This window comes from Protopterus annectens, chromosome 7.part0 (assembly GCF_019279795.1).
Source record: "Protopterus annectens isolate FY-2018-M chromosome 7.part0, PAN1.0, whole genome shotgun sequence".
NCBI classification, from domain to species: domain Eukaryota; kingdom Metazoa; phylum Chordata; order Ceratodontiformes; family Protopteridae; genus Protopterus; species Protopterus annectens.
In genome coordinates this window covers 1,291,443,156-1,291,470,496 of record NC_056739.1, presented here as the reverse complement: position 1 = coordinate 1,291,470,496, position 27,341 = coordinate 1,291,443,156, and the positions used below count along the sequence as shown (strand labels likewise).

The window sequence follows — 27,341 nt, the reverse complement described above, 5'->3', positions numbered from 1 at the left end:
ATTTCTTTTCTTAGAATTCCAGATAGCTGTTTTCAACAGAGAGTGCTGATATACAGATTTGAGATCTTCAAAAAATATTGTGGTCGCTGGAGTACTGCAGCGACATGTTACTGAGTTAGACTCTTAACTTTAGAGTTATGTGTACCTTTTGTTTATGAGAAGATTTTACTTACTTATTTGCTTACTGTAATGTTTGCCTCTGGCATCCATTATGCTTAATGTGGAAAGGATGGGAAGGATGTATATTTTATGGTTGCAGTTAGGAAATATTTAGAGTTTTCCAGGGTATCTGCACTAGCCCTGTATATGGATCATGGTATGGGTATCCAGTTTGTTCTTTTTGAAGGCAAGATGCTTTATAGACATTTTGAATATCTATAATTCTGTGTGTGAAAGCCCTTTTAATTTCTAGGTATGGAATTTATTTCAGATTTTGGATTACTGAAGTTCACAAAATGTATGCAAATTATGTGGAGGTTATGTGCCTATTTTTTATAGGTTAGGTTCATAGGTTCATAGGTTCATACTAGGCTATCTGCCCTGGGGCAATTATAAGCCTAGCCCGATTCTGTATGGCTTACGCCACCCCTTGATTTGAGTATACTGTGCCCTTTTGAAGGTTTAGTTTACTGTGCCTCTGTCAATAGTGACACGGGAGTAATCCCTGGGACAAACCTACAATCCCCCCTCCACTTATCGAGATTCTTCTTGAAGAGATTCAGTGAGGTGCTCTGCCTCACATGAACTGGAATTCTATTCCAGAGCGAAGGGAGCCTCTGGGTTATGAACCTGTCCCTCCAGCAAGTTCTATTTATTTCTGTGCTGAGGTTCAAGTCCCTCGAGCGTGTGGCTCTAAGGGATTTAGATTTACTGAGGTGGAGCATGTCCATTAATTCTGGATTTGACATAGCTTTGTATGTCAGGCATAGATCGCCTCGAAGTAGGCGGTATGCAACTGAGTAGAGCTGGAGTTTTTTAACCGAGCAGCATATGGCATCTGTTTGAGACCCTTGATCCTCTTGGTGAGATACTTTTGGGGTCTTTCTAATTGCTGCAGGTGTCGGGTAAGGTACATCCCAAAAGGGGCATTGTATTCTATGATGGGCCTGATGAGGGATGAATAAAGGGCACGATTACCTCTCTTGATCTAGATGTGAAACCCTTCGTGATGAGGTGGGCTATGTAGAAGGTCTTTCTAACCACTTTGGCAATGTGGTTTTCAAAGGAGAGATTGCTATCAACTTGGGTCCCCAGGTCCCTAATAACTTTCTCTGTACTTAATGGGTTTCTGCCTATGTGGTAATTTGTGGGCACATTGTTTTTGCCAAAGGGTATGACTATACATTTTTTGGCATTTAGCTTTAAACCATGGCGCTGGCACCAGTTATCTGTCTCTGTGAGACCTTTTTGAAGGATGTTTGTGTCAGCTGGAGAGTTGATTATGGCGCCCAGTTTGCAGTTGTCTGCGAACTTGGTGAGCCATAGTCCTCCCACATTTGCCTGTACCTCGGAAAAGTATATACCGAACAAGAGGACAGAACTCTGTGGGACGCCACTTGTGACCAGTTTCAAGTCTGACATGGCTCCAGCAACTCTCACTCTGTGGGTTCTGTCTTTGAGCCAGTTTGCGACCCATCTTGTGACATAGGGGTTTATATTTAAGCTGGATAGCTTATCTATGATGCCCAAGTGGGGTATTGTGTCAAATGCCTTTGCAAGGTCCAGATAGGCTGTGTGGACTACCTTCCCTTCATCTATGGCTTTGGTGACTGTTTCAAAGAAGTCAACCAGGTTCAAAAGTCAGGATCTGCCTTTGACAAAGCCGAACTGGGTAGGATCTAGTGTCTGTAGGTCCCCAATGTCTTTGTTTATGAGCTCCATGATGATCCTCTCCATAGCCTTGCAGACTAAGCTAGTCAGGCTTATGGGGCGATAGTTTCCAGGGTCCGTAGAGGCTCCACCTTTGTGGAGTGGGACCACTGTTGCTGTACGCCATTCTGTGGGCACAAATCCTGTAGTGAGGCTGAGATTGTATAGCTGTTTTATTTGAGGGATTAGTTCCTCTTGTAGTTCATGTAGGAGTAGGACGCAACCTGGGACGCCATCTGGTCCCATGGAAGCAGTGTTTTTTGCTTTGGAGAGGGCAGCCTTCACCTGAGCATCTGAGATGTTTGGGAGACAGCCCTCTGCCGGGATAGATACTTGCTCTTTTTGGGGGGAGGGGTTGAGAAGTTTGCACTGAACCTGTCTGCCAGGATATTGGCGATGTCTGTGGGTTCAGTGTATTTTTTGTCATTTAGAATCAACTCAGAACAAGTCTGGGAGTTGCATCCCAGGTTTCTAACATAACTTAAAAAAACCTTATGATTGTCTTTGGTGTCCTGTGCAATTTTTCTCTCGAAGCTGGCCTTGGAGGATTTTATGAGGGATCGTAATTTTTTGCTAGTACTGATCAGAGATGCCTTCCCTATTAGGGATTTTGCTCTATCATGTAGTAGCTTCCTCCTTCTGTTGTACAGTTTATTTATGGAAGGGGTCCACCAGACTGGACGCCTGCCTTTGGATGATTGGGTCTTGGTTTTGTTTGGGATAGCATGATCCATGCATTCCTGGAGATGTCTGTAGAATGCATTTATATAGGATTCTGCAGTTTGGGCTGTAGTTTCCACTGGCCCTGGGGCTTTGAAGGATTCCACTTCAGTTTTGAGAAGTGAGAAGTTCGCTTTTGAGAAGTTTTTCACTGTGGTTTTCTGGGCTGGGGGTGGGGTCGGGATGTGGACATCCAGTGAAATTAATTTATGGTCTGATCTTACCAATGAGGGATATACTTCTGGTGTGGAGCATAGAGTCCCCATGTTGGTAATGATCAGGTCTAGTATGTTGTCCCCTCTTGTGGGAGTGGTGACTAGTTGTTCCATAGCATTTGAGTTAATAATTTCCAGGAATCTTTGGGCTAAGGTGCTGGGGCTTGAGTAGTGCTCCCAGTCAATGTTTGAGTAGTTGAAGTCGCCCAATATAATGGTGTTCGGAGAGATCTTCATGTTCTCCAATGTTTTCAGGAAAACCGAATGGGATTCCTGACTTTGAGAGGGTGGTCTGTAGGATGCTATAAACTGAAAAGCAGTCTTGCCTACTGTTAGTTGCACATGGATGGTCTCCGATACTTTGTGCAATGCCACTAACCTGGAGGTGTGGATATCCTTGATAAATATGGAAACTCCCCCTCCTTTTGTGGTTCGGTCCGGGTTTTGGGGCCGAAAAGCATGATATGAGGTATAGCCTGGTAGTGCTGGGGTGCTCTCTGGAGCCTTGAACCAGGTTTCTGTCACTGCACAGATATCGATGTTTTCCATACTGAGGAGAGCTTTGAGTGTGTGCATCTTGAGGTTAAGACTTCTGGCGTTTAGCAGCATTACCCTTAGTTTCTTGTTCCTTGTGCTGTCTATGGGGGTGGGTTTGACTTTTGAGCCTTGCCTAAAAAAGGCACTATGGGGGTGGCAAGAGCCTTTGCCAATATCCGAAAGCCCAGTGGTGACAGGTGCAATCTGTCCATAGCGAAGCAACGTGGCTTGTTGAGCATGTCATCCCAGGCTGACAGACACTGGATCCCCTTTGAATGACACCAAAATTTTAGCCAATTGTTAAAATCGATCATTTTGTCTTTGTACTGTGGCATCATTCTAGGTGAGGGTAAGATGCTGCTCAAGGTCAGGGTCATACCAGCCTGGGCTACATGATCAGAGAGCTCCTCTATGTCTCTTTTCATGTAGTCCAGGGAGGTACGTCTCAGGTCATTCACACCAGCATGTACAATGACTGAGTCATATTTGTATTTGCTTTGGAGTGACCTGAGTGCTTGCGTTATGTGTCGGATCCTAGCACCCGACAGGCAGCTCACCATGACCTTCTCTTTATTCAGCCTGGTGAGCGAGACGTCAGTGTGTCTGACAATAGAGTCACCTATAACAAGAGTATCAGGTGTGTTATTCAGCCTTAGGGGCTGTGGCTGCTTGGCACACTGACTTTGTGGGTTATGTGTTGTGTGCTTTGTTTTGAGGTAGCGTTTGCTTGGATGTCTGCTTTGGAGGTCTCTGTTGCTTAGGTAGATTTTTATTTAGAGCCTCCGAGTATGTTTTTGTGTATTTATGTGTTTGGTTCGCTGATGTGGTGGGACTATGTGATACTGGAATTGTGTTGTGTGAGGTTACCTTCCCCTCCTGACTGGTTACACCAGTTTTGAGATGAGAGAGCTCAGCCTCCAGTTTGGCTAAATAGTTGCATCTCTCACATATATTTGAACCTGTTTGGAGGAGGAGAGGGTTGTCCGTGTACAAGAGACAGTTGTAACACTGCCTCAAAATTCCCAGATTCACCAGCTAGACTGGAGAGGAAACCATTGACTGACCTTTGGACATGCTAGACTAATAGGGAAACTGAATTTAAGATGGACCAATAGAGGACAGGGTAATCGTAGAGAGTATAAGAGTAAGTAGTGCTTATGGTTTAATAGTGCTAATTTGTAGGATTACTTAATTGGACCAGTGAAGGGCCTTAGAATGAGAATATGGTGTTTAAATTGAGAGATAGAGCAGTTCTAAGGTAAAAAGTGAAGAGCAGACTTTGTGGAGCCAGGAATAGTTTAAACTCAATTAGGCGGTGCTGCCCGCTGTTGCGCTATGCTCAAAACCACGCAAAACTGCGCAAAAGAGGGTTTTAAGAGAGGAACGTGAAGGAGTTTTGGAATTGACCCAAAATGGCCAATAAAACTACAGTTTCAAGTCAGTAACCACTCCCACAGGGACAGGCAGGCTGCTCAATGTTTTTCACTGCCACTGATCAACAGAGAGACTTTCCTTTAGCTCAAGCAAAAAATGGCCTCACAGAAACTTACAAACAGTTCAAGAACAGCAAGCCTGTAACTGAACTTTTTTAAATCTTAGAAAAGTGGGAAAAAAGCAAGATTTTTTTTGTTTTTTCAGAGATAGCAGAGGTTAACAAGTATCAACAAGTTATAACAGTGCAGTAAATGACCCCACACAAGAATGCTAGGCCAAAGACAGATAAAATGCAAGTTTTGAGAAAAAACGATTTTAAAAATAAGTGCAAACAGGAAATTCAGTAAACAGCTCTAGGTTGTGCTCTAAATACAGTTACTAATGCAGAAATCAAATTTAACAAGCCAGAAAATGCTCAAAATAGGCGGCTATGCAGAAAAACTTAGCAAATAAACAGAGGAAAAATACTTAAAGTCTCAAAAGTGGCTCCTTTCTTCTCTCAGAGTTTTCTCCTCTTGGTGGGTGCTTCACCAACAGCCAACAAGCCTGAAAAGATGCCAAAACCACGAGGCAACCAGGTTTTAAGAGAGGAAGATGAAGGAGTTTTGGAATTGACCCAAAATGGCCAATAAAACTACAGTTTCAAGTCAGTAACCACTCCCACAGGGGCAGGCAGGCTGCTCAATGTTTTACACTGCCACTGATCAACAGAGAGACTTTCCTTTAGCCCAAGCAAAAATGGCCTCACAGAAACTTACAAACAGTACAAGAACAGCAAGCCTGTAACTGAACTTTTTTAAATCTCAGAAAAGTGGGAAAAAGGCAAGATTTTTTGGGTTTTTTTTTTTTCAGAGATAGCAGAGGTTAACAAGTATCAACAAGTTATAACAGTGCAGTAAATGACCCCACACAAGAGTGCTAGGCCAAAGACAGATAAAATGCAAGTTTTGAGAAAAAAACGATTTTAAAAATAAGTGCAAACAGGAAATTCAGTAAACAGCTCTAGGTTGTGCTCTAAATACAGTTACTAATGCAGAAATCAAATTTAACAAGCCAGAAAATGCTTGTTATACTTTAATTTTATAAGCATTTTATATGTTTTAGCATTATAGTTTGTACCTTAGATTTCGTCTTTCATTTTGTGGGAGTTGTAGAAATCATGGTTCACAATTTTGGCTTACATGTGCTTTGTAATAGATTTTTATGTTACTGGTTTGAATACTACTGTTGGTGGTGGTTGTAGTGGTTTTGGGCTTTGGCTCATGTGATGTGTGTTTAATATTGATGTTTTTGTGATTAGTTCAGTTACTACAGTTGAATGGCTTCATTAGTAAGTGCTAATTTGGTCCCGTTAATGATGACATGTAAAGTGGTGATACTCGGTTGATGTCTCATAATGCTGAGAAATGCTTGGTGACATAAGCAGAGTGGTGATAAAATGTTTAGTACTGAAGTAATGAGAGAATTTACCACAATCCCTTATCAGTGTCCATTTTTTAAAATAACTACATACATATGTATATATATATATATATCGGCTATAGAGAAAAATTTCTACTGCTGCTGCTTTATCTCCTTTACGTACTGGACTTCTATGCTTGGCTGTGGCACTGGAGATGCTGGGTACGAATAAGCACACTGTGGTCATACACAAAAAAGCCATGCACGAGATATAAGAAGTGTACATTAGGAGAAATGACTTACAGACCACATGATAGAATTACTGTAAGTCAAAGGATAGAAAGTTCAGCCAGTTAAGACTAATCTAGAAGCATAAACAAATGAATAATGACCACAGGAAATGAAACTTCACCTGGAACTAGATGACAGGAAAATGCAGGATATAATGTCGTCATGTGATAGATATAGAAAGGTAACAAGGCAAGACAATCAAACAGTTCTGGGAACCATAAGAGTCATAGCCTGTTTTTGGGACCACTGGACCCTGTGGTAACTAAAATCACTTGCTCACTTGGAACCATAGCCAGAATAGGTTACCATATTTGATTTTATTTTGTTAATGTAAAAGTTTGTGCAGCACTGCACATTTGTGTAGCTAATAACACTGGAAAATAATGTCACTAACAGGATGAAGAGTTCCACAGACTAGCACAATTGCCTCTGGTTGTACTGAAAATATATATATTCAAATTTTTGTTACACTGAATAACTTAATTATGTCATGACTTCAATATATGTGCTCTAAATCCCTTTCATTATTAATCCAGATGATATCCCAGTGTCAGTTAATAATTTCAATAGACCATTCCTTCCCTAAAACTTACATATATTGAACTGAATGTCTTAATTATGACTGGAAAAGTCTGATGCCTTTAATGATACTATTAATCAGTAGACTCTCCCTGGTATTCAGAGAGGAGTACCATGATTGGTAAGCCCTAATGCAGCCATTATTCCACTAATGGTAGTCCTTTCCAATTATCCCCAGCACAGTGAATCTACATGGTCTGCAGAATCACTGTGATGAGCTGTCATTGTGGCCTATGATGGCCTATGGCAATGATAATGAGGCAGCATAGGATAATTAGCCATATGATCTCCCCCTAATATGCCTGCTGTAAGGGATTTATGCAGCTGAGAAACTCTGAGAATCACTCAGCTGCATAAATTAACATGGGCAGCCATATTAACTAATGCACCTGAAAGACTGCTTTCAAACATTGCTTTTGATGGGAAAAACAATGTAACAGATAAGTTTCAGGGACTTTAGCTGAGAATTAATGATCTGTCCCTGAATCAGTTTTTCATGATCGTGTAAAACGGGCCCTTCTTGCAGCAGCAGTTTACTCTAGCAGCGGGTTCTTTCTGAATCCCAGCCTGTGCTAATTATGCAGAAAGCCACACTAAATCTACTAATCATGCTGGGCCTCTTGATTCTGCTAATCCTAATAGAGTCTTATCAGTTCTTTGCTCCTGTTTTAAGTCCGCTGAAACAGTTCAGTTGGGATTCCAAGATTCTGTAAACTAGCTGGGGCCCCTGTTTCAGTTCTTTTAAAAGCTGTTTGGATTCCTCAGCTCTGTGATCGCTCTTAAAACCCCCTTTCCCACATTAATAAAGTCATAGATTTTCTAGCAAGATTCATGATATTGAGGTCCATGAATCTCTTAACTGTATCCTTTAATCATGGTGTGGCTGTGTTGAGCTAATTAGTTCTACTGTGGCCCCTGCCATTCTACTAGTCAATTCTAGGCCTTTCACCTCCATTAATGTTTTCCCAAAACTATTAAGCTGATCATATATTTGGTTTGGGAGCTCAGAAATGTGAAAGAACACTTGATTATCTTCCCTAGACATATACATCAGCATTTATTGGGATGTCTGCCTCTGTAGCACAAAGGGACAGACCCCAACTGCAACCCAGGTGACTAAGATTCAATTAGTAGTCTCAGCACTGAAGGATCAAGACAGGAAGTGAAAAGGATGAAGGGTGTGGCCTGCTCACCTTTCCCATCTCATGTATCTATAAAAAGGTTTCTTATTATGCTTAATATCTTAATATAAATTTTCTTCAAATTTTTCTTGATCTTGTCTGATAGTAGCACATCAGGTCCATTTCACTCACTACCAGCAAACACAAGCTTGAAAGCACCAGAAAGCAACAAGACCAGGGTTATAGGTTTGAGGCTACAATTTTGATTACAACAGCCTTCATTGTACATGTTAGTGGGAGCATGTACACATAAAGGAAGGGCACAGTAGGCCCTTGGACAGTGCGAGTGCCAACATCAGCTGTCCAGGGATAGAGTTACTGTTAACAGAAGCTCTCCATAACCTGTATCAAGAATGAGGTGCTCAGTGAGATGGGAGTGCCATGCACTTTCCAGCTTGGAGGCAATTATGATAAACACTCCCTGGATCAAGGCTGTCCATGTTTTACAGGTCAGACCTTTAGGGCTTTGAGATGAATGCCCCCCAGAGGTGCACTCAAGAGCACAAACTCTTCCAGGACTACTTTGACGACAGTCTCCTCCAACTGGTTCTAATCCTTTTGCAGGAAGGAACCCCTTCAGTGAGGGAACATGTGAACTCAATACTCCTAGGATGTAGGCTAATGGTTGGTGGGCAGAGAGTGGAAAAAACAAACAAAACATATATATATATATATATATATATATATATATATATATATATATATATATATATATATATATATATTTATTGACTTATGACTGGGCAGCACTCTTTGTTTGTGGGTTAACTAATGCATCGCATTCTAGTTTCCTGAAATTTTCTTTCTAGTTAATGTGTCACACTTTTTCTTTATATACTATAATTGTAGTTTACTGAGTATGTATATGTGCAGAGGAATGTAGCAGCTCATTCAACATTCACTTTCCTTGGGATGCATGATTTCATGGAAGGCTATAGGCTGTAATGGAGTGATCAGTAAGAGCTGGAGGATGAACTGTATAAAAGGCACTCCTATCAGAGTTTTGACCAAGACATGGCACTATTCTGGTGAACCTTATCAATCCTGGGTACAGATGAGATCAGGTTTGTATGAATGGATCTCTGCAGGACTTGCTTTGGCATGCCTGCACATTGGAAACATCCCCACCGCCATGTTTATTTTTATACTTTACATGTGGTAATAGTACATCTCATATTCTTAGTGTGAGTTTTACAATAGCCAAAAATGTGTCACTGACATCATCAACCCAAATGTTACAATTGCTTATGTGACCTTCTCTGCGGAGATTTGAAAATGGAACGCTAAGTAAAGTTTAGCGTAAGGAAGAACATGAATGAAACCCCTGATCCATTTTAATTGCATCAAATTGTTTATTGTCTTTTATTTGGTGTCACTTTATGATATTAGGTCATGGCTGAAAAGAGAAACCTTGACTAGCCCACTTATCGAGTTACCAAATGAAATAAAGAAATAAAATAGAACAAAACAAAAACATTTTCCTTCTATCGCTCATACAAGTAGACCTGAAACCTTGTAATGTTCAGCTGCAGAAAACATGTCTGCCCAGATTATAACTTGTAGATAACGAGGTGGCTGACCAAGGCTTGTACTGTATATATAAATAACTTGAATCAGGGATGTTTCTGTAGCCTATTATACAGCAGTGTGTACTACGCAGAGCTGGAAGTACAGTTCTCATAAATGCATGCTTCAGCTCTACCAATGCAAGATTCTCAAAGTAGAAGGTAAAAGGACTTATTCCAAAGCCCTTGGTACGAGAAGAAAAAAAAGTTTCAACTGGGCATTAGCATTATCAGAAGCAGAACTGAATAAAGCTATAACTTATGCAGCAAAGATGCAAGGTCTGCTTCCAAAAACATGTACTGTCCCCCCACCCATGAATCTGGGCCATTAAATCTACAAAAGTAAGCTAGAGAATGTATACACCTTTGCATTCTGCTTATGGGAATATGTAGTTAGAAATGGAGCAAAGAATACATCTGTTCAATTGATAAATGAAAGAAAACCAAAATAAAGGGAAATAAAGTGCCCAAAGCCACCAAAACTCTTAATAAAGCACAAAAGAGCACTTCAGAAGACCACCAATGATCTCTTGAGTTAAAAAAAGTGTTTATTCAAAAACGGCAACAGTTCAAATGAAAGAAAGCCATGAATGCTGAACTGTCAGGACCTGTACATCCTAAAAAATCAAAAGTAACATAACATTATACAATCTGATAGACATGATTCTTTGAATCTGATACTAGGAACATTACTTCCTCAAAAATAAGTGAGAAGCTGTTTTGCCAAAAAAAAAAAGTCCTATAATTTTAGAAGATTTACAGTGCAATGACAGACTAGCATCTTGTCCAGGGTTAGTTTCTCCCTTGTGCGCAGCAAGTACTGGGATAAACTTCCATGTAACCATGCCCTGGATCAAGCAGGTAATCAGAGAATGTGTGACTAAAATGAATAACAAAGACATATCTCTAGTGCCAGAAAACAATTCTTATCAGCACTTAGTATCAAAGTTATTTTAGATAAGCAGGACATAAAACTGTACTGCAATTATAAGTAATGAAGGGATCTCACAACTGCAGGCAACCCCCCTGCACCCCATGTATGGGATGTTGAACTGTCCACAATGAATGCTACTTAACACAATCACTTTCACAATCACTGCTACACACAGAAAAGACACATATGTGTTTTGCACACATACAAATCAAGTATTTGTCTTTCTTCTTTCTTTATTGAATTTGTAGAAAATTGTAATTTATGCTAATTTGCTTGCTTAGGTTAAATATGGATATACATGTACAGACAATAAACTTATATGTATTCATTTCCCTTGTGTTTTGGAAGAATAAACAATTCCCATAAGGAGCATCACAGAGTGCCATTGTACAAAAATGGCAGTCTGTTTCATGTTCCTGTAATTCCCTCACAAAATACTCATGACTATGGACTGAACTCTAAATTGTAAATGGAGAAGTCCTATTACAAGACAAACTGAAATACTATTTACAAGTCTTACAATATGCTCTTAATGTTTTGAGCACACTGTTAAGTGACATGAATATCCTAGAAATAAGTTAGGTAAAGTTTCTAACAGAAGAAGAGTCCATTACTTATCCCTTTATCTTGCTAAATAATTAATGGTGCTTCGTTTCATCTCAGTGTCAAAAGGAAATACAACTAAATTAATTATGCAACACTAAACGAGGTAATGTGTGCAGCAAAATCTAACCACTTAAACCAGAAACTGTAATCAAGCAGAATAGTCACTGTTGTTCTATGTTTCAAACACTTCTCACTATTACAAAAGTGGTGCTATTTATCATAACGAATGAAAGTGAATTGGCCTAAGAAATCTGAACTCTTTTAAAAAAAAAAAAGAAAAAAGTCTGCAAAATATATCACATGACTTTACAGTAAGAAACACAGCATAGCAAGCCATGGTAAGTATTTTATTTTACTTGCTATTGCATGTATGGTAGTGATGCAGTAATTTCCCTTGCCTTCAGACTGGGTTGCCATTAAATCCTATCTGGCCTTAAATATGTGAAATGACTACACCTCTCTCTACCTTAATTAAAATATATTAAAAGAAGGCTGTATGTCAGGCAAAAATATTTAGCCATAAAATAACACTGCCTGAAATTTAACAACACAAAAATGTGTAAGATGGATGAAATGAATAAGGTCCTTGGCTCACCAGACTTAAAAAAAGGGCAATAAACAGCAAAGCGTCAAGACTTTGTTTCCAGCTGCTTCAATGAATCATCATCATCATCATAATAATAATAATAATAATAATAATAATATCAATAACAGCAGCAGCAAAAGCGAGTTATATTGTTTTGCTTTACTTAGATTATTATATTAATATATTATGGATCTCATATTCAGTTATAGTCACATTGTCAGACACACTGCTTTGCCATACTTTACACAGTACTGGCCACTAAGTGCAATCATGTTTTATGTCACATTGTGTTTACATCTGTACTGTACAACTCATATTTTATCCCAAATACACAATTTATAATCCAAAGCCTGTTGTGCATGACTCTGATGAAAACATCTGTTTGAAATCCTGATTTAGGTCTGCTTATCTCAACATCTTTGCACATTTTTATAACAGCCAGTATGCCTCAATATTCCCAGCTCAAAGATCATCATAAAGAGATGTCCCCAATACCTGAGAACGATCAGAATAATCAGTTGGTAATAGCTTGACAAGTTATCATGATTTAGCCGTCACTGCTTTTCAAAAGCAGTATTAAAATATAACAGTGCTGAAAATCAACACAGAAGTGTTAATACATCTTTATTGTTCAGACCCTGCAATCCAGGTAGAATAATTCCATCATTTGTGAAGTAAAATGTTGTTTGTAAACAGTAACGTAACAATAAAAACCTCTGACAAGTTTATCAATCATCAAGGGCTAAAGAGTGGACCCTGGTGCTGTGTACATGCGATTAATTGGTCCTTGGAGTCCATGCTAAATTTAAAGCTCCTTACCTGTTTGCCCTCGAGGATGGGAACTGGCTGTGGACAACACTTTACAGCATGTCATTAACATAGACAGGAGCAAGATCCAATGGGAGAGAAGCATTGATTTAGCATAGAGTTTCATCCTAGAAACAAAAGGGAAAATAGGAAACTGTCACAAAGCTATGAAGATGAAATGAGAGATTGCAGTGGCAGTACAATGATAAAAGATTTTCATGCAGTTTTAAGACAATTTATAATATTAGAATATATTTTTCTTATGTGCTGTGAAAACAAAAATATCTAGGATCAGATTGCTGCAGTATTTTAAACCATTGAGAAAGTAATAATGTTGAAATTAAATAAATATGCTCATTTTGGTAAACATGAAACATGTTTTGTCTGCTTACAGTTAAACAATTAGGGTAACATTACAGATAGATAGACAGGTAAACAACTCCTGCCAACAGAAAATAAATGGTCTGCCCACACTTCTATGCTTATCTGTTTTTCCTAACAAATCATCTAGTGGCTCGGACTGCTCATCGACATAAAGTTCTTTTTCCTGACCATCTGTATTATTATTTACTTTTTTTTTTATGTCCTATGCATTTTCAGAGTCCTTGACTATATGAACACTATAACCAGGGGTTACCTTAGAAGGAGACAAAATATGGAGTTACTCAACTTATTAGACTCTGGAAGGCATATTTCCTTGACATGGAAGTGCATCCATTAAAAACAGTAAAAATAATTAATACACTAAATGGACACCATTCACAAGCTCAGTTATGGTACTAGTGAGTAGCTGAACATTCAAAGGTCAACCATGCTACCAACTACCGAGGTAAGCTATTCTGTTTATTTTATCTACTCCTCAATTTAAAAGTGTATCTTCCATTTTCCTCTTAGAAGTTCACCTATTAATACCACGCTATGCCTCATTGCTTTTGCATTATAATATGGAATATGTTGCTACCCTTCATTGTTAAGTGCACACAATGACATTTGTTCTCTCTCCAAGGAGGTTTATGGAGTACTGTTTCTCTGTTTTGGTCTGTAGACTGTTAAGTGTATGTTCCGTTACAGTGTCCTTCTGAATGTGTAATTCCAGAACTGCATAAAATATTCAAGGAAAAATCTCACCAGGATCTTGTACCATGGATCTAATATTTCCCTTCTTTCAGATCACAACAATACTTCCGTTATCCTCTCTTCACCATCCTGCTATCTTTTCGTACTATCCGTGCTCAGTGTTGATTGTTAAACTCGTGTTTAATTATGACCTGCAAACAGCTGTCAGCTTTAGAAGATACACCACAGACCAACCCAAGCCCAGACTCCAGTTTCTGAAATACATGGCTGTGCACTTTTTCATATTAAACTTTAGCTACCATGATCATGACTGCACAAATGTACAGGTCCATGTGTTTCTTTATCTCTCTGTGATATTTAATTTGTTGTAAGCCTTAAGCAGCATGGTATTGATTAAAGAAAAATCACAGTGCTTTCACACATGCTATCAGATATTTATTTATTTACTGGGAGAGTCTGACTGGGCAAAGTCCCTTTTTCAGTTGAAGCCCATGGAGAAAACCTCCACTTTACATACATTTGTACGAGTTAACAGTAAAAATGTACTACATAATACTCAGGATTATATAACTTAATAGGTGACTACCGTGTTACACCCATCCATCCACAAGCTCTTTTTCCATTTTTGCAGATGGGGTCAGGGTGTCACTTGAACAGTAACAATCATCAGGAGTCGGCATGACACATTTACTGAACATAGTATTTATAGCATGTAAAACTCATTCACATCAGTACAATATTTAACATTAGGTAATGAGCAGAACATACAATAATACCCTGTTGGAGAATTAACATTCTCCAACAGGCTGTTAATGTACAGCTATCATGTGACCATATTAAGCTGAAGTGAAGCCCAGACTGAAGAAAAGGAAACAGATGCCTTTTTTATACTCCCTAAATGTGGCTTTCCTGTTGATAGATTGTTAAAAAAAATAACAAAGAACACATCAAATTTCTAAGAAAGGAAGGAGAGGACCTTCTAACAGGGAAAATGGAGCCTACAGGTATTAAAAAATGTTTCTAATCAGTATCAGTTGACATCACAAACTTCCCTTGTTAGCTATACATCAGTTGTGTTCAGCTGCAGCTTAAAAGATGAATGCTTTAAATCTGTTTTGTGTGTGTGTGTGTGTGTGTGTGTCTGTGTGTGCGTGTGTGCATGTGCGTGTGTGTGTGTGTGTGTGTGTGTGTGTGTGTGCGTGCGCGCTCACGTGTGTGCGTGGCTGTGTGTGCGTGTGTGCGCGTGCGTATGCGTGCGTGCGTGTGTGCGAAACACAGAATGAGAGTGACAGTGAACACACAAGGGATTGATCAAAAGACAGGGAGCACATACCTCCATACATAAAAATGCAGGATAAAACCAATGATATCAAAGGAAACAAAAACAAAAAAGGTCAGTACTTAAAAAACAACAACCCGTATTTTCTGCACAATCAGTAGTATGAAAGTGTAATGTCTGGCTTCACTGACTATCATCTTAACTAATTTACCAGAAAATCCTTTGAGAGACTGGTCAAAATTAGGGAAAGTTGAGAGGCACCATGGGTAGAAGGGTTTGCAATGCCTTGTGTATGATTTTTTATTCCTTTAAACACAATGACACATCGGTATGATTTTTTATTCATTTAAACACAATGATACATCGGAGAGTATACAGTCATGAAAGTAGCTGAAGCTGCTGAGCACATTTTTTGCATGTGGACATTAAATACTTAAAACTTTCTCCAACAACAATTACATACGCTGCACAAGTTTGAAACATTAGGCAAAGTAATTATATCAAAAACATAAAAAGTCATAAACTAATAAAAAATACATAGCTCATTATCTAATTACAATAATGACCACTAGGGTGGGTGTTAGGAAAATAATGAACCTTCCAGGGGTGGTAAGGTCCTCTGTCTGCAAGTATCAAGCCTAACACCACCCCCGGGCAGCTTGTTATCCCCCTGATGATACTCACCCTGTCAGACATTACTGCTGCTTATTTTCCAGTGTATCTGCATACCCCCACTGTAAGTTTAACACACAGACAGCGCATAAGGCATATGCATATTTTATGCAAACAGTTAAATTCACTTGAGAGTTGTAGCAATGAGATTACTACATCAAATGTGTGAGAATCGTATGATATTTGTTTGATTTGAGGAGGGGACTTGCTAAAGGGTTGGTACAAAGGCAGGACTGTTTTATTGAGAAGTATGAATTCATTAGGATTGTAAATTATACACAGGCTAAGGCTGAGAATAAGAAGGGGTCTTAGTAATAGGATTATTACAAGGCAATTTTCTTGGGAGACACATCTTCAAACAGATTCTAAATAGTAGATATGAAAGTACACTTGTGCAAGTAAACTTACCATAAAAATAGATGTTCACAGCAGTGTAGCTAGGGCTGGGTGAGAGAGGGAAACTGCCCCGTGAACAAAGTGTTGGAGGGGCAGATTGGCCAATCCCAACTGCTGTTTAATGCATACCGGCTTGTAAAAGCTGATATCACATTATTTGCAGTCAAACCTGAGCACAGTAGTGCTCCAAGTAAGGTCTAAACGGTAGCAAGCAGTTTGCTACTAAAAGAGAAAATAATTCTTTTTTTTTTTAACTAAACCCTGAGCACCATACCACTCCATTCAGGATTTAAACTGTAGCAAATGATTGCAAAATGCATGGCAAGCAAAATGCTATAATTTAAAAGAAAAAAAATGTTCTTTAACTAAATTGATAGGAAGGACAGTTGGGACACGACACAGAAATGGGATCTGATTAGCTAGGGCAGAAGGGGGTGCATACTGTGTATCTGGCCATCTAACTGGCTCTTTTTTTTTTTTTTTTGCTATTAACTTGAGCTGAGGGTGTGCTTGCATGGATTGGATACTGCCTGCAGGAAGCTAGCCAACTGTCATCCTCCTGTTTTGCAGAAGTTCTTTTTTGGCTCTTCATTTGAAGAGCTGAGGGGTGAGGGACTTAGTTCCTGATATCAGCACAGGGCCCCAGGGCGCTGGTTGAGCCACCTATGCTTCTGGATGTTTGAATGATCACTGCTGCAGTAGCCTTTTATCTTGCATAGAATATAACAGACAGACAGTTTCAAAAGCTTCAGGGCACATTCGATGCACCAAAACCATTAGACAGTACAAGATGAGCTGACTAAAAGACAAGTTTGGGCACAAAGCCTTTCAGAGTTTCATGCCAACTGAAAGAGGGAAGCTGAACCCTAAAAGGACATTGCATGGAAAAGTAAAAATACATGTCTACACCCTGGCATAAAAACACCAAAAGAGAAGGTGGTTGGAGACAGGGAGGGAGTGGCTACTGCAGCAATGATGATTTGAACATCTACTCTTATAGTAAGTTTACTTACACAGCTGTACTATATTCTTCATATTGATCACTGCTGCAGTAGCCTAAAGCTATATTGGTAGATTACCAAAGCTTAAAGCAATGGGGAGGTAGATGAGAAAGGCTCCAGAAGCACCTGGAGAATGCTCCTAGCAAAGCCTGTACTAGACCAGGAAAAGGAATTTAGCTTGTAGTGCTTTATAAAAGTATACACAGAGGATCACACTGGTGCTTCTAAAATACTTTGCGTCTATCCCTTTCCAAAAAGCCATAGATGAAGTCAAGGCCCTGATAAAGTGTGCCTTGACCCTGCCTAGAATAGTTTTTTTTTTGTGGTGGGAATAACAAAAGGTAAAAGCCCAAGATAACTATTTGGAAATGGTCTGCTTTCATACAAGTTCTCCATTCTTACCTTCACAAGACAGATGATCGACTAATTAGAAGTTATTCAAGATTTTGTTCTGCCGGGATTGTACCAAAGTTGTCTGTGGACATCTTTAGTCAGCCACTGTAGCCAGATAGGATGTGCATATAAGTACTGAGGACGTGCAAGAACAGTGCCATTTTATACAGTCAGCCAGAACAAATGCAAGCATGAGTGGAGATGCATATGCGAATGTGTATGAAGTAATGAGTGAATCACTTAGCTTAAATACATGTTCCAATTACAATTCCTGACATTTCTGATAAAGACATGTACAAAGACATTGATACTTCTTAATTTAGCAGACTTGGAAGGCATTGAGAGGGAATGCTCATTTGTGCATGCACCTGATGTGTTAGAAGGGAGGGGGCGAGCTGCCATATTGTGAGATAGGCTGAAATGCCGGAAGACCCTGAGTGCTTAAAACATAAATTTAAAGAAATGTGTAAGCCTCAAACAAATATTACAATGGAAAGGCAGATATTTTACTCAAGAAATCAAAAGCCTGGTGAAACTATAGCAGCATACGTTACTGACTTCAGAAATAAAGCAACAACGTGCAGATTTGGTGATTTGCGACACAAGTTGATAAAAGACAGGCTTGTGTGTGGCATTAATAATGATGCAGTGAGAAAGATTTCGCTTCAAGATAATGATTCAACTTTGATCAAAGCCATAGTGACTTGTCAAATATATGAGCTTATAGAGAAGCACACAAATATGCTTACGAATGAGAAAAGCATGCGTATGGTGACTAGTAGTACAAATGTTGACAGTGTGCAACAAAAAGCTAAGATAAAAAGAGATATAAGCCAAAGGGCATGGCAGTACCCACTTTCAACCATAAACAGAATGGGGCCACTGCACCTAGTCTTATTGTTAACTATCGTAATTGTGGAGGTAACCATGAACCTAAACAAGAAAAGTGCTTAGCTTTTGGACAGCAGTGTCACAAATGTAAAAAGTGAAATCATTTCAAAAGACTTTGCAAGTCTATAGTGCCACAATAGTTTAATAAAAAAAACATCCAAAGAAACAAGTAGATCAGACAGAAAGCTGTGAGCAAACTTTCTATGTTGATGGTTTCTCTGTGATTGATGAAACTGTTAATACAGTAGACTATCAGTTGGCAGCAAAGGGCAAAATATTTTGTACTGTTCGGATTAGTAGAAAACCTGTAGAGCTTAAAGTAGATACTAGATCCTAGTGCAATGTTACAGCAGCACAAATGCTTGCCAAAGTAAAAGTTGGTGAGAAACTTGACTCATCAAATTGGGCAAAGTTTGTTGTTTATGGTGGTGAAGGGATTTAAACTGATGGTGCAGTAGTTCTCACATGCCATTCTGCTGGGAACAGCTATGACTTGCAGTTTTATGTAGTCAAAAGACACGTGCAGTCATTGTTAGGCCTCAAAGACAGTTTGAGAATGGGACTGATTTCATTTAATAAGGAAGTCCACTATACATGTCTGAACAACCACAATAGTTTTACACGGAATATTTTAGTGAATATGCTGATATTTTCAAAGACAATCTTGGCAAACTACCAGTCACATATTCCATGAAGTTAAACAATGAAGTAAGCCCAGCTGTCAGACCAGCAAGGAAGGTTCCAGTAGCAATGCAGAGCAAAGTAAAAACAGCCCTAGACAAAATAGTGAATTTAGGTAGGGTAACTCCAGTAAAAGAACCAACAGAATGGGTATCCTCCATGGTTGTAGCTCATAAGGAAAGCTCAGATGATATTCAAATATGTACTGATCCCAGAGATTTAAAGAAAGTGCTTAAATGTCCTCATCATCCAATACGTACAGTAGAAGAAGTAGCAGCTCTGATGCCAAATGCCATTATTTTTTTCAGTCTTAGATGCAAAAAGTTCATTTTGGCAAATTTTACTGGATCACAAATCTTCATTGTTAACTACTTTCAGTACACCATTTGAAAGGTACATATTTTTGAGAATGCTATTTGGGATAAATTCTGCCAGTGAAGTCTTACAATGTGCTATTTTTTCAGGTTATCCATGTACTATCATAGTAGACAACGTTCATCCCAGACTTGAGTGAGCTTTCAACACCATTAAGTGAGTTGACATGTAAAAATGTAAACTGGACCTGGGTGGAACAACACCAAAGAGAATTTGACGTTCTGAAACAGAAAATTGCCAGGCCACCCACACTGAGATATTATGATGTTTACAAACCAGTAACTCTTTCATGTGATGCTTCAAACTATGGTCTTGGTGCAGCATGCCTTCAAGAAGGCATACCAGTAGCCTATGTGTCAAGAACTTTAACCCAAACTGAGATGCAGTATGCACAAATTGAAAAATAGCTTTTGGCAGTAGTGTTCACATGTTCAAAGCTCAATGTTTATGTTTATGGCAAACCTGTTCAAACAGAGACTGATCACCAACCTTTGGTGATAATTTTAAAAAAGGTCAATACATTCAGCCCCAGCATACCTGACAATGCATGATGTTAAAATTGCAGTACAATTTCAATATTGTTTATGCAAAAGGCAAATATTTATACCTTCCAGATGCTTTGTGAAGAGCACCCAGACAAACAACTAAACAGCATGACAATGAGAAAATATACCTTGAAGTCGTGGAAGACAAAAATTGTTCTTCATCATGGCTTGATGAACTCAGTAATCATACAGCTCTAGACCCTGTTCTTCAGAAGCTGAAACATGTTATCAGTCAAGGATCGCCAGTGGGACAAACCAGTCTACCATTTGGCATACAAAAGTATTTTCCTTACCAAGGTGAGTTCATGAAGGTCATCATGAAAGGTCCTAAAGTGGTAATTCCTTCAGTGTTACAACGAGAATATACCAAGATATTGCATCGTGGTCACCCAGGAACTGAGTAAACCGAAAGAAGGGCAAGAGGCATAGTATTTTGGCCTGCTATGTCAAAAGATCTAGAGAAGGAAACTCTTATCATGTTCTACTTGCAATAGTGCTAAATCACACCAACAAAAAGAACAACTTCAGCTAAACCAGATTCCTGAACTACCATGGTCAATGGTTGCTACTCATATTTTTGAATGGAATGGTCAACATTACTTAGTGTTAGTAGACTCTTACTCAAATTGGTTTGAAATTGACCTTCTTCCTAATCTAACATCCAGCACTGTAAATTACAAAATTGAAGAGACATTTTTCTGTATAGTACATGGTAGTCCACACAAAGATGTATCTGATAACGGTACACAGTTTACAAGTCAGCAATTTAAGACATTTTCTAAGGCTTGGGACTTTGTATTATCAGTAGTCCTGAGTATCCACAGTCCAATGGATTAGCTGAGCATGCAGTCCAAAGTGCAAAATGTTTGTTAGAGAAATCTACCACACTTTTCGGCCATGTAACCTGGACCAGAACACCAAAGGCAAAGGTGCGTCCATATTCATTAAGGGTATCCACACCTCCAAGCTAGCTGCTCAGCATAATGCATCCGAGGTTATCCAAGTGCAACTAATTCTGAGCAAAACTGCAATCCAAATTGTAGCTTGCTACAGATCCCCCACCATGCCCCAGGATTCCCACTCCTCTTTTCTTGATGTACTGGAAAATATTAGGGTTCAACCAAATACCCCAATAATGGGCGATTTCAACTACCCCACCATTAACTGGGAAAACTACTTGTGTACCAACTCCTTCACACAATGCTTTCTGGAATTCATAAACTCCAATGCCCTGGATCAACTTATTCACATCCCCACCAGGGGCAACAATATCCTAGACCTATTCATTACCAATATGAGTGACAGGTGGTCCGATTTGACCATAAGCTAATCACCCTTGATATCCACATCCCACCCTCACCCCCCATTAAGGAAACCACAGTAAAGAATTTCTCCAAAGCCAACTTCATGCTTCTTAAGACAGAAGTGGTGAACTTCATGACACCCATGCAGATGGACAATACAGTTACGACTGCTGAATCCTACACAAATGCACTCTATAAGCACTTACACGAGTGAATGGATCGTGTTATCCCAAACAGAACCAAGACGTATCCTCCAAAAAAGGAAGCCAGTCTGGTGGTCCCCTGCCATAAACAAACTGTACAACAGAAGGAAGAAACTGTTGCAAAAGAGGGTAAAATCCCATGAGTGGAGGAGCTCCCTGGTCAGCCTCAGAAAGAAGCTGAGATCCCTTATAAGATCCTCCAAAGCTATGAAAACAAAATCACCACTGATTCTAAGGACAACCACAAAACATTCTATAGCTATGTCAAGAATCTCAATGGCAACACCCAGATCTGCTCTGAGTTACAGCACAACGGCATGAAAATTACAGAACCAACTGATATTGCCAACATCCTGGCAGATAGGTTCAGTGCTAACTGTACCCCCCCTCACCCCCTAAAGGGCCCATATCTATACAGGAAGAATGCAGAGTCCCTGTAATCACAACTACGCAGGTAAAAGCTGCACTCTCTAAAGCCAAAAACACAGCATCCATGGGACCAGAAAACATGCCAGGCTGCATTTTACACGAACTTCAGAATGAACTGGCTCCCCACTTAAGCACCATGTTCAATCATAGCCTCACATCAGGCTTTGTGCCCACTGAATGGCATACAGCAACAGTTATCCCACTCCACAAAGGGTAGCCACCACTGATCCCGGGGCCCTATTAGCCTGACGAGCCTGGTCTGCAAGGCCATGGAACGTATCATCATGGAACTCATAAACAAAGACATTGGTAACCTCGAAACTCTGGATCCCACCCAGTTCAGTTTATGAAAGGCAGATCATGCCTCCTGAACCTGATGGACTTCTTTGAGACAGTCACCAAAGCCTTAGATGAGGGTAAGGTGGTTCACACAGCCTATCTTGACCTCACCAAGGCTTTCAACACCATCCCCCGCTCTGGAATTATAGCTAAACTCACTAAACTAGGTATAAATCCCTATGTCACAAGATGGCTTGCCAACTGGCTCACTGACAGAACCCACACTGTAAAATTGCACACTCCAAATCTGACCTCAAACCAGTGACAATTGGAGTACCACAGGGTTCAATCCTAGTACCTCTCCTGTTTGGTATCTACTTCTCTGAAGTACAGGCTAACACAGAAGGCCTCTGGCTAGTGAAGTTCGCAGATGATTGCAAACTAGGAGTCATAGTCGAGTCCCCAAATGATGTGGAAATCCTACAGATGGGCCTCGCTGAGACAGATGCCAGGTGTCAGAGCCATGGCCTCAAGCTCAATGCCAAAATTTGCATTGTCATCCCCTTTGGTACAAACTCTATACCCATGAACTACTACATAGACAGCAGTCTACTTAACATTGAATGTGTGATAAGAGACCTTGGGACCCAGGTGGACAGTAGTCTGTCCTTTGATAGTCACATCACCACAGTAGTCAGGAAGTCCTTCTACATGGCACACCTCAACATAAAAGGGTTGTCATCCAGGAAAAAAGAGGTCATTGTTCCCCTCTACTCGACACTCATTAGACACATTATAGAGTACAGCGCCCCTTTTGGAATGTACCTCACAAGACATCTGCAGCAGCTGGAAAGGCCACAGAAGTACCTCACAAAGAGGATTACTGGCCTCAAACAGATGCCCTACATTGACCGTCTCAAAAAACTCCAGTTTTACTCCGTAGCATATCGCCTGTTCTGAGGTGATCTCTGCCTAACATATAACTATGTATATATATGTATTTGACATATATATGTAAATATATATGTCAAACCCAGAGCTGTTGAACATGCTACACCTAAAGAAATCCCAATCCCTCTGAGCTACACGCTCTAGGGACCTAAACCTTGTCACCACAATAAACAGGACATGCTGGAGGGATAGATTCCTGTCCCAGAGACTTCCCATACTCTAGAACAGGCTACCCATCTATGTCAAGCAAAGTTCTTCCTTAGCATTCTTAAAGAAAAATCTTGATGAGTGGATGGGAAATACACCCCCGGGATCACTTCTGTGTCTCTGCTCAACAGTGGCACAGGAAAATAACTTTCTTGGGTGGCGTAAGCCAGTGAACCTTCTTGGCTAGGCTTATGTAGGCTGATAGCCTAGTACCTACCTATGAATCTATGAACCTAAGATAGATGGTACGGATGTTTTTCTTAACCTACGTAACCTCAGAAACATTTCTCGAGATAATTCACTTGGTTTAAATGCTCACAGAATAAGTTCTAGACAGACAAGAACAACCTTGCTGATCAGTAAACAAATATTGATTCCAAATGCAAATAACAACAGAGTGGCCAAAACCCAACTTTTGAAGAAATGTCAGTCACAAAAGTTGTACTACAATAAATCTAGCTAACCTCTTAGACTATTAAGACAAGGAGAGATCATAAGGATGCAAACATCTGAAAGATATGACTGAGTGGGAATTATCAAAAACATTTATGAAGAACCGAAATCTTATATTGTACAATCGGAAGGAATGGATTTCAGAAGGAACAGAAGACATATACATCCAGTCTCTGAACCAGTGATGCAGCAGATTACCTGTGTCAAAGACTCTATTTCTCAGGGTGACCCTGCACTTGTCTTCCGAACACAGTGTATTTTCCTCAAATAATCCTGATGTAATCCCCGAAGTTCCTATTGTGAAGAATTCCCAGAGACTGTCCCTCTTGTTAATCCCAGTCAGAGCTTTTATGTGACCAGATCGAGTAGAATTTCCAGACCCAATCCAAAATACATAGTGACTTGGACTTGAGTTCTGATTTGTTGTTAATATTGAAATGATATCTAGCATATACATTGTCTTGTTCTCCTATTGCATGTTGAACACATGCATATAAGTACTGAGCACGTGCAAGAATAGTGCCATTTTGTACAGTCAGCCAGAGTGAATGCAGGCATGAATGGAGATGTAAATGCAAGTGTGGATGAAGTAATGACTGAATCAGTTAGCTTAAATACATCTTCTAATTACAATTCCCGACACTTTTATGTACAATAAATATCTTTAACCCATACAACGCTTTATCATTTCTTCTGAATGCATGACACGAGCGACAGCATCCAAGGTATGAAGACTCCTTTCTTCCTCATTCTTGTGTTCAGGAAACAACACAGGGAGAAGGATAGTTTGGCTTAAAGTAAATGTGGAAACAATTTAGGTATAAAAGAAGGAGTGCTTTTCAAAGAAACCCTGTCACTGTGGAAAATGAAATAAAGTTGATCCACCATCAGAGTTTGCAACTCATATACTCCTCTTGAAGAGGTCAGAGCAATCAGTTAAAATGTTTTTTTTTTCCATGTTAAGAACCTCAAGTCAGCCAGATGAGCAGATTCAAATGGAGCAACTGTTAACAAAATTGAAATCCCAAAGGAGGAGCCACCCCTTTCAAAAACATTTTGGCATGAGAATGGATTGAAAGGGGAGGATCCATGGGCAGACATGCTGAAATGGTTGACAACTGAACCTTGATAGAGGACTGAGACAGACAATAAGATTGTAACTCACACAAATATTGTAAAACCATAGAATCACTAGCCCTGAATTGGTACTGGCTCTTTGGTTGGCACCAACTAGAAAACCTTTTCCATTTCCTTATATATGATTTTCTAGTAGCAGGCATCTTGCCCCCAGTAGTGCCTGTTGCACATCTGCAGTAAACAGCTGTCTAAAAGGTATTAACACCATGTTATCAAGCATTTAGTTGTAGTTGTTTGGGGTCAGGATATATTAAACACCCTGATCTTGTGAGATAATACCAGTCTGTGAGGAAGCTTGTGGTAATTGCCCCAGCCCATTCCAAAAGAAGGGAGGGCCTCTGTTGCAAGAGCCAGAAGTGAGTCACCACAGTAACCTTTTGGGATTCCTCCTGAATCTTCGCAAGTACCTTGGATGTCAGCAGAAAAGGTAGAAAAGCATACAGGAATATTCCTGTCCAAGGAGAAGTAATGGTCTCTGCCTCCCAGGCATTCTTGTATGGAATCCTGGAACACAATTTTGCTAGTTGATTATCCAGAGAAGATGCAATAAGGTCCACCTGAGAAAATTCCCACAAATGGATAAAATCTTGGAAGTTCCCCGATCTAGTTTCCATTTGTGAAGGCCTACTTTTGTCCTGCTCACCTTGTCTGTCACACAGTTTTAATGGAATGTAAGATGCCTGTAGAGTGAGACTGTGCTGTATAGCTATCTCCCATCCTGATGTGGTGTCTGTCACACAATTTTGATGGAATGTAAGATGGCTGTAGAATGAGACTGTGCTGTATAGCTATATCCCATCCTGATGTGGTGTCTGTCACACAGTTTTAATGGAATGTAAGATGCCTGTAGAGTGAGACTGTGCTGTATAGCTGTCTCCCATCCTGGTGTGGTGTCTGTCACACAATTTTGATGGAATGTAAGATGGCTGTAGAGTGAGACTGTGCTGTACAGCTATCTCCCATCCTGATGTGGTGTCTGTCACACAATTCTGATGGAATGTAAGCTGGCTGTAGAGTGAGACTGTGCTGTATAGCTATATCCCATCCTGATGTGGTGTCTGTCACACAATTTTGATGGAATGTAAGATGGCTGTAGAGTGAGACTGTGCTGTATAGCTATCTCCCATCCTGATGTGGTGTCTGTCACACAATTTTGATGGAATGTAAGATGCCTGTAGAGTGAGACTGTGCTGTATAGCTATCTCCCATCCTGTTGTGGTGTCTGTCACACAATTTTGATGAAATGTAAATGGCTTTAGAGTGAGACTGTGCTGTATAGCTATCTCCCATCCTGATGTGGTTAGTCTGCATAGTGTGTAAGAACTGGTTCCCTTGTACTTGTTAATGTACCACATCACTGTGGTAGTGTAAATACTCAAAGAGGTCCTGGTGAGCACAGATGGTTCAGAGAGTTGACAGCCTTTGAAAGATCCAGAATCTCTTTTATGTTTATGTGCTTTGCTCTGCCTTTCATGTCCCAGAGACCTTGAACTTTTATTCCGCTTGACACTGCTCTCCAAGCAAAGTCTGAGGTGTCTGTAGTGACTGACTGCTTTGGATCAAGAAGGGAGACATGGATTCAGGGAATTTTGAAGTCTCTACCAAGCGATTACTCTTCACTAATCCCAGAACTGGAATTTGATAATATAATGGGTGTTGGCACTGGGACCAGAGATTCTTCAGATACCATTGCATGTTTCTCATGTGAAGTCTTGCATGAGGGTATCATGAGAATCATGGATGCCATGAGACCCAAGATCCTGAGGTACTCCCTCATAGAGACAAAAGTCTGAGTGGAAAACCCATGGAATAGATCTAAATATAGATCTATTTTTCCCTGTGTAAGAAAAGCTCTTTGTACTGCGGTGTCTAGCAGGCTCCACAGAAAAACAATCCTGTGTAATGGAGTAAAAAAAAAAAGATTTTTGAATACTCACTTGGAATCACAGCCTCATAGGAGATCTCTTACCCAAGTGAGAGATCCACGACACTTTGAAAAAGACTCTGCAAAGATAAGCAAGTCAAGTCATCTAAACATGGAAGAATGTGGATACCCTGTACCTGCAATGGGCTATGACAGGAGCTAGACACTTTGTGAACACCATTAGAGCAGTGGCCAGCCCAAAGCATAAGGCGGAGAACTGATGATGTGATCCAGACATTTAAAACCTTAAGAAACATCTGACATCTGAATGAAAAGAAGTGTAATGATATGCATCTTTTAAATCTAAGGTAGCTAAACAACCTCAAATGAGGAAAAATGGGCAGAAGGTTGTAAAGTGAAAATATTTTGAACTTGGGCACTACCACAAACTGATTCAGAAGAGAAAGATCCAAAACTGG

The 27,341-nt window shown here is 39.8% G+C and overlaps 1 protein-coding gene across 1 annotated transcript in view; it reads right to left on the bottom strand.

Moving 5' to 3' along the window:
* TAFA4 (TAFA chemokine like family member 4) overlaps window positions 1-27,341 on the bottom strand; it is a 1,348,618-nt gene that overhangs the window by 856,967 nt on the left and 464,310 nt on the right. Inside the window, exon 2 of the mRNA XM_044076394.1 lies at window positions 12,738-12,853. Coding sequence (XP_043932329.1) covers window positions 12,738-12,852 — 115 coding nt within the window. The 5' untranslated portion in view covers window position 12,853. The remainder of the gene's footprint in view (window positions 1-12,737; window positions 12,854-27,341) is intronic.